Below are 8,803 nucleotides of genomic sequence, written 5' to 3'. Positions count from 1 at the left end.
TAAAAACCTCAGGAACAATTATCATACGTCAGAAGAACGCTGCGTGGACTCCGGAAAATTCAACAACCAAGTTTTTCTAATGTTAAAACATCTGTCAGAGGGTTTTTTTTCCGACAAACACAAGTTATTTTAAGAAAGGATGATTATTTTTTTTTTTATTTAGAATGCAGAAGAGCGGAACTGTCATCGGGGAAATTACTCGTTTCTCAGCAAAATCTCTTGACACACAATTTGTAAAAACTTTCCTTTAATTTCCTGGACACTTACTGTACCAACCGTGAACCACAACTCCCACTCGCCTCTAAACGCTAAACCTAAAACACGTCTTGACCCCAATGATTTGTGTTATGGGAATTTCCTCTTCTTTGGTTCCATATAAGGAAGACAAGTCCACATCAGACAGATGGGCCGACGCTGTATAAACCCCAATGAGGCAATGCTAACTTTTTTATACTGTACTACTTTTGGGCGGACTTTCTGTGGCTTTTTATTGCATCTACAAATGTACATAAATGTTATTCCATTGTAACTGTCTATGATATATATACTGATATTTTGATGTTTTTTTTGTTCTTCTATTCCTTTTCATCTTTTTTTAAATTATTACAGCTTTTAAATCTTTTTTTCTTACAGTATGTCGTCGTCTGTAATTTTATTTTTCGTCTCAGCAGTCGATCATGAGTCACTCTGCACTGCACTCACCTGTGTGAAAGGTTCTACACTCATTTTTGATTTTGTTGCTAAAGTAAATGCATCACTTCACTATAAGACGTCATTTTCAAAGTGACATCATTTCTACCATATGATAATAAATAACTAATTTTTCAAATATGCATGACAACATTTTTAAGTGACTTTTTTTTATCACTTGATCAATATAACCTTAATATGATCTCTCTGTTATTTGCAGATATATATAAATATAGGAGAATGTGTCTTTTTGGACCACATTTTCATTTACCTTGACTTTTGACCAATCAGCTCCAATGATGAGGAGAAACCCTCCTGAGCAATAACGCCAAGTTTGGTGAGAAGTATATATACTTGCGGCTGCGGCTCAGAAGGTAGAGAGGGTCGTCCACTAACCAGAAGGTCGATGGTTCGATCGCCGGCTCCTTCACCCTGAATTTCCCCTGATGGCAGTCGCAAGAATATAGTGACTTGTACTGTTTAGTGCTTTGGGTAGAAGAAAAGCATCATATAAATACAGTCCACACACACACACACACACACACACAGTCACAGTCATTTTTGACAACACACATAAGAGTATTACAATTATTGTATTATTATTTATGAAGATTCTTGTGAAATGTTCTAAACTCAAGACATTTCCTGGTTGCAACCAAATCGTACGCACACGTCACATACACAGATATTGTATTGTATATATTGTATATCCTGAAGAAAATAAATTCACCTGCAGTGATCAGCATTCATTGGGTTTTAAAGACACGGCGTCACAACTACAACACCACCGTGTTTCATCTGTTTGAGAAGAAGGTCCTCTACTGCTCAGGACGAAAACTGCAAAGGCACTGACTGACTCCACTTCTCTGCTGTCGCCAGCAGGCAGGAAAATAAAGACTTCACGTACCGTATATGGAATCCATAATCACAAAGAAAAAAAAGAAAAAGACAGCTGGATGATTTTGGTTCACCTGTTTGTTACAGCGATCTCAACACCAACTTTCTTTTTTTTTTTTAATAACAGCAATGGAAATGTGCAAAAACAATAAAATAAAAAGGTTTCCGAAAAATCAGTCAGGTAAACATGTTTTTTAAAACTTCATAAGATCAGTACATCAGATCTCTCGACATCACATGTCAACAACAAAACAAAACTTTGTCTGGTGCAAACTTGGTGCAGCGCTGGAATGAAAAGGCTCCACCAGATTAACACTGTCTGTCTGAACGTGACCTCGGGCCAGAGCGACCAAACGGAAGCAGCTTTTCAGAGTTTTTTAGGTATTTTATGTTGCCTTCACGTGGCCTCGGAATCATGGTAAATACGAGTTGCACGTGCACGCCCGCCCCTCCCTCAAGTCGTGATCACGAGTGGGGAAACTCCGGGTTCCCGAAACCTTTCGACATGGCGGGGAAGAGGAACAGATTCCGTAGTGGACTGGTACGTGATTCTTTATTTTCAACAGTGCGACAAGTATGAGTAGTTGCTTCTGAACATAATTCTAATCTGTAATCTATGTACATTTAACTTGATATAGACCGATGCTATTTATCATCGTTCTATCCATAACAAATGGACAAGTCTGCGGGCGCTGTGCAAAGTTACGACATCGACCGTTTCGCCGTTTTTTCCCCCAATTCCTTCCGGCGACAAAGCACTTGAACGTGACATTCTCGTAGTTCCGACTTCACAACTGGGAAGTATAAGGTTTTCCGACTGGCACGTGAAGGCAGCGTTGGAACGAGGATTGATTCTCACCGACCCCGGATCATAACCCTGATTCATTTTCAGAAGCTTTTTGTTCCTGGACTGTTCCTGTGTCTTCACTTTTCTTGCCTTACTAAAAACATTTTCCACAGTTCAAATGTGTTATTTTAGGGGAACAATTACTGGTCCTCATGCAAGAGCATGATCGTATTCTTATCCTAAATGGGCCACGTCAGATTCATCAAATGCTTCTATCTTCAGAAAAATGTGTAAATCATGTGCATGAAACAAGATGAATGTCACCTGTATGAATTTGAGCGAGCATATATATTTACATTTTTTATACATTGTATCAAATGTATATATGTATAATTGCTTCATAGATGAAAAAATATTGAGTTTGATTGACGGCAGACTAATTTACGTGTCATAAATTCCTGTTCGTACTTGAAAGAAATCTCAAAATATGAGAAAAGGCGAGAAGTTCTCCTGAATCACTCGTACACACGATTTAAGAAAAAAATCTGTTCGTACGAATGGTTCTTGCATGAGGCCCAATGTGTTCTATGAGCGATTTATCAATTATGAACGTCTCTCGTAAATTCAACAGAGTTCAATGAATGACCAAAACATTTAACTACAGAACAATTACCGTACAGTATGAATCAGTTCTTCAACAACTGAGACAATTTCTGATTCTGAAGTTTAATATTTTGAGAGTAAACTCGTAAAATTGTTAAGAGGAAAATATACATTCTTTTTTAGAAAATAGTTTCAATACTTTGAAAATCAATTTGTAAAATTACATTTCAAAAAAATTATTGGTAAGTCATTATGATGAGGATAATGTTGAAATATATATTTCAAGTTTAAATTTCCCCGTTGTGGCACGAATAAAGGATTATCATATCTTTAGTTATCAATCTTAGATATTTTGAGTTTTAACGCTCTGACTTTTTCCTGACGTACTGTCTTAAAGGGGCAGTGAGCAATTTTTAAACCAATAATTCAGGTTTTGTTGAAGTTAAGCAAATATGAAACAAGCTTTCTCCAAAAATAACTTACTGCCCCTTTAAAGCGTCTTCGCATTAACGTACAACTTCATAAAGTTTTGATTCTTGAAATTACAACTTTTTCCCACCACTGAAAAACTAAATTTTTACCTTTATTCTGAATTAGAGCTCGACCAATATATTGGTTGGCCGATATTAGCCTTTCACAGACATATCGGCATCGGCCGATATTTTAAGAGCCCGACCGATATTATCGGCCGACTGATTTGAGTCTTTAAAAATGCATTTATTTTTTTACATTTATATAAAATAAATGTTTGTTATAAGTTCTATGTATTTTGTTGTATTTGTATTCTGAATTTATAGTTATTTATGATAAAAGTTTATGGTTAAACTTAAAATATCAAGCCTCAATTACATGTCATTGTCATGAAGGTTTGATAACAAGATCTGAGGAATCATTGACAGATTTTAAAAAAATATATCGACCGATGTATCGGTATCGGGAATCTTGTACTCCCAAATATCGATATCAGTCGGGCTCTATTCTGAATACTTCAACGGTCCCTCGGCCCGAATACACTGTCGTAGTTTCCTCTCATTTTAAAAAGGCATTTGTCCAGAACACGGAGACGCCGTCACGCTCCGTCATTCAGTCTCAGTCGTTGTACACTTACATCAGGTGAAGTTGTCGCGAACGTTTCCAGCACAAGAGTTTCCAGGTGAAATGATTCCAGACGAGCACAAGAATCAGCATGAAGCACCTTTGATATTTTTTTGGGAGGGAAACTGGACAAACAATATAAAATAATTAGAGATATGATTTTTTGTTATCATTGTCTTGTCAACATGTGATAAAAGTGTTTCCAGAGTAACAGCAACTTCCTGTTGTGGAAACGACCTCAGGTCTCAAGTCTCTTATCGGCAACTCTGCGGAGTGTGTGTGTGTAAATTACATGTATATAGTTTTTCTTCTGGAGTCCACCAGCCGTCGTTCAGGTGACTACCACAGCCAGCTGTCGAGATGCTGAACGCAGTAACAGGACTGTTCCAGGATGGCGGACAGCTCCCCGTAGCTTTCCTCTCGCCACGTGGGGAGCAGCCTCTCGTTGTTCAGCGCCTGGAGCTTCGGCGTCCCCTCCCGGAGGACGTGGTACAGGCAGGGCCACCGGTGCTGGATCCTCAGCCTGGTCCTGCGGTCCAGGGTGATGCCGCGGACGATCTTCTTGGCCCGGAGCTCGCGCAGCGCGGGCAGCTTCAGGCAGCAGAAGACCAGGCCTCGGCTCGGCGACACGTCCAGGAACTCCAGCGAGTGGGACTCCAGCGTGTAGGAGATGCCCAGGTTCCTCAGCGGCACCAGGATGTGCAGCGTCAGAGACTTCAGGTTGGGCAGGGATTTGGTCAGGGTCTGCAGCGTCGAGGGGGTCACTCCTTTGAAGACCCAGAAGTATTTGAGCTCGAGCACTCGCAGCTGCTGGAACTGGGTGAGCAGCGACACGGACAAGTCCGACCAGTCGAAATGTAGCCGCATCTTGGCGATGCGCGGGCAGCTGTGGGTCAGGTTGGTCAGCAGCTCCTGGAAACTGGTCACCTGTCGAGTGGAACCAAAGAGAAGAATCACATGCTCTGTGGAGAAGTCTGCATAAAACATCTAGTCTGGATTCACGGTGGTGCAAGTTACCTGATCCATTTTGGTGATGCTGTCCTGGTGGGAGCTGGAGCCAGAGGTGACCCTGAGGTCCAGCGGCTCCAGGAGAGTGAAGGTCCAGTTCAGGTCCAGGTGGCTGAGGTCCCTGCAGTGGACGTTCTCCAGCAGGTGGCTCAGCAGCTCGCCCCACTTGTTGCAGCGATCGCCCAGGTCGAAGCTGGCCTTCAGCGTCAGCAGGCTGGCCCGGCGGGAGATGAGGTGGTGGGTGTAGTGGTGGACCCAGGCCTTCCAGCGCTCAAACTCGCGGTTGGACACGAGCAGCCCCTCCTGGCCGAGATGGAAGACGCCGCGGCGGGAGTAGTCGGCGACCCGCCACAGCTTCCACGAGCGCACGATGCAGCTCCAGCTCAGGCAGACCAGCGCGCAGCTGCACTTGTCCACCTCGTTCAGGAAGGACAGCACGTGCAGCTGGCACTCCACCGGCAGGAAGTTGAACGGGAAGTGGTCGTCCGCCGCCTTGCGCCGGCTGCTCACGGGGACCAGGGGTCTCTTTCGCGGTGACATGACAGCGGACGGGGAAATGATGACGTTGGTGGTCATTGGTGGAGGTCACAATCTCCACCGGGTGCTCTTGTGGTCTAGCTTTGCCATAAATATCCCGGGCCTGGTGAAATCTTGAAAAAGGAATATAGATATATATTTTTCATACAAGTTGTTCAAGGTAACGGGCAGAAATAAAACATACAGTGGTAAAGAAACACGCCTTTAGGCACCATAAGGACCGACCGCAAGTCGGAAGTCGATAATTCTGTGTCGTTTTTTTCCCCTGACTTTTCATCTAAATGTGTTTCCAGTGCATCGGCTCGGAGAACAAGGACGCCCACAGGAAACTCGTGACCTAACTCGTGCCTGCCGCGTTCCAGTTTAACTCGGAACTCGGACCCCGGAAGTCGTGGTGGTGATTTTCTTCGGACCTCCCGAGTCAGAATTCCTACTCGGTGTTTCCCCCAGGTTTACTGGGGGGGGGGGGGGGGGGGGGGGGGGGGTTAGGGCTCGTTAGGGTTAGGGTTCACAAATCACGTTAAGTTTCATCCACAATCTTCATACAGGAATGAGGAATGAGGTAAATAAGGAAAGTGACCTGAAATGACTTCTGAAGCACCCTCCCAATTCAATGGTAGGGGAAATACTGCGACTCGCAGGGTTGATCCATTTTTTAATTTCCGACCCGGAGGTCGTAATTCCTGGTTCCAAGATCATCATCGATGATTGAATCGTGACACACACACACACACACACACACACACACACGAACACACATACACATACAAACATGAACACACACACACACACACACACACACACCATGCATGTCCCCTTCCTCGTCCTGCAGTACATTTGACAGTGAATGGGACAGACCATCAAGTCTCCTGTCGATCGACGTCACACGCGGGTCACGTGACAGTCACGTGCTCTTCGCAGCCGTCGAGGGTGTTTCTTTTGAGTGACAGTTCACTTTCTCGACACGATGGATGAACTCGGGTTTGTTCGGGCTGCTCCGTTGTCGCGTCTCTCTTCTCTCGGACGTTCAGCTGCTTCCCATTCAGAGTCACACGGTCATAAACCCTGTGGTGGAGTTTTTACACTTTTAATAAAACAAAAGTCGTGTCATTACCTTTTCTTTCTTCTTTCTTCCCCCCCCCCCCCCCCCGGCAGACTTCTTCCCCCCTCGGTTTAAAAAAGCTAAGCTGCTAGCAAGCTAGCATGGAGCAGGCGGAAGGAATTAAGTATTAAAGCTAATTACTTAATATTTATACAAAACGTATATTTTACAAACAAACGCATTGGAAAGTGTAAAAGCTGCTCATGAATATATAAAAACAAAGTCGCTGAAGAACAGCGCTCGGTAACTAGGCCGGCTAGTTAGCATCCGAACAGCTGAGCTCTGTTGTTGTTTTTGTGTTGTGGCTCCGGGTGATGGCGTCATCAAAGTGCGGCCGGGCTGCCTTGTTTTAACGTCCGGCGCGGCGCCGTCGGGCGGTTGGGCGGGGCTAGATGCTGGGAATGGAGCGGTTTAGATTGGAAGAATTATCATTTTCTAGTTTCGATGCAAACAAAAAAACATTCGTGGATCTATAAACACACGATGTAACAGAGACAAGAGGAGATGAACTGATTTCCCACTCACACTTTGAGATTGCTTTTAGCAATGAAAAGTGCTCTATAAATAAAATGTATTATTATTATCATGACTGTATTTGTTTGTAGTATTTGAACATCTCAAGCGGAATTTGCATTCAAAGCAATGAAATAAGGACCATTTTCTCCCTCTGCTGTTTGTAATTAGCATTATTCTCAGTTTTAATTTATATCCATATTCATTTCAAGTGTGTTTCAACAGTGAATCTGCTCTTCGTGTTGTTGTTGTTTTTGTTGTAGCGCTATTTTTTATTGAGTTAAAGGCTCTTAAATGTAAAGACTTAGCTGAATTAAAATCATTACAAATCATTACAAAGCAAAAAAACATAAATTACCACAAAGTTGTTTTTTACAATAAGAGTACGCCAACTTGACTCAAGAGGAACTTGTATATTCAATGGACACTTAGTGAGGACCGATGCAAAATATCTTTGTTTTTCAGTTAAAGGAGTCAATCTATGGAACAGCTGTTATGAGGAATTGAAGACATGCAGTACACTCAGTAAGTTAACAAAACTGTTTAAAAAATAATGAACTGAAACAATATGAACATGGTTGAGATGAAAGTAAGTAAGAAAAAAAAAGATAAGTAAGCTGTGTTTTGTCTTGATCTGGATTATTGTGCATCTGTGCTTGTATATATGATTGTTTTGTTTGTCTTGTCTTTTCTTGTTTGTTTACAATGTGAGAAGTAAGATAGTTATTCTTTTTTTATTTTTCAAATATGATTTGTTTTAAAAGGGCCGGCATTATAAGCAAGGGCTTCAGCCTTCACCCGTCTCAGACTGCTGATACGATTTGTTGATATGTTGTTGTTGGTCGGTTCTATTGTGGTTGTTGAAAGCGGAAATAAACTTCAAACTTCAAAACTTCTGTTCTCCTCCAGTTTTTGATTGGGATAATTCCCCCCCCCCCCCCCCCCCCACACCCATGGGGCCTGCATGGTGTGCAGGGTGGTCACTCCTTGAAGTGACCCTCTCTTCCCTCTGGCCTCGTCTATGTTGAACTGCTGATGCAGCCCGTTCCCGTTGAAGGAACCAATAAAAAGCTCCGGTCCAAACACACCTCACAGTTACACCAACAGGTACAGCGCTGCTGTGTACTCCCGAGTCATTGGGTGTAGTGGTATGACCTCAGAGTGAACATGACTTGATGTTCAATTTTATTTTTAGATCTGAACACAGGGAGGAAGTGTTGACTGGTCGATGCATCACATTTTCCGTCAGTTAAATGCATTGAATATTAGGTAATAACGGTAGAGGGAGGGCTGGTATGTGGCTCATGATACGGGTGAATGTCCTCCTTGTAGCTTCGGTGACAAATTCCTATACTGCGTATTTCTTTGTGCAGCCAGAGAAAAGCAGGAAGTGACATGTCAGAGGGGCCCGTCCTGTGAGCGAGGGGTTTCAAAAGTAAACACTCTGGATAATTAAGGGCATTATCCCCATACAGTACTTCTACAGTATGTACAGCAGCTGTTGGGATGCCAGATTTCAAACAGCATATAGAAGAATGCGAGGGGGCCAAGTGCTACGGATCCCTCACAAA

At 42.9% G+C, this 8,803-nt stretch overlaps 1 protein-coding gene across 3 annotated transcripts; it reads right to left on the bottom strand.

Moving 5' to 3' along the window:
- Nucleotides 1-4,158: 4,158 nt before the first annotated feature.
- Nucleotides 4,159-7,051, bottom strand: si:dkey-12e7.1 (uncharacterized protein LOC557553 homolog). 3 transcript variants are annotated; one of them, XM_047333247.1, is made up of 3 exons: nucleotides 6,198-7,051; nucleotides 5,090-5,730; nucleotides 4,159-4,999 (listed from the first exon to the last, which is right to left on the bottom strand). In XM_047333247.1, the coding sequence occupies exons 2-3, from the start codon at nucleotides 5,654-5,656 to the stop codon at nucleotides 4,412-4,414; spliced, it is 1,155 nt and encodes a 384-aa protein (XP_047189203.1). In that variant the 5' UTR covers nucleotides 5,657-5,730; nucleotides 6,198-7,051; the 3' UTR covers nucleotides 4,159-4,411. The 3 variants fall into 3 exon arrangements, with proteins under 3 accessions (XP_047189203.1, XP_047189202.1, XP_047189204.1); XM_047333246.1 differs by having other exon boundaries at nucleotides 6,476-7,051; XM_047333248.1 differs by having other exon boundaries at nucleotides 6,732-7,051.
- Between the last annotated feature and the right edge of the window lie 1,752 nt (nucleotides 7,052-8,803).

The sequence above is a fragment of the Scophthalmus maximus genome, chromosome 7, assembly GCF_022379125.1.
Source record: "Scophthalmus maximus strain ysfricsl-2021 chromosome 7, ASM2237912v1, whole genome shotgun sequence".
NCBI lineage: Eukaryota > Metazoa > Chordata > Actinopteri > Pleuronectiformes > Scophthalmidae > Scophthalmus > Scophthalmus maximus.
Note: the sequence above shows the minus strand (reverse complement) of the source record. Positions and strands in the feature narration are given on the sequence as shown.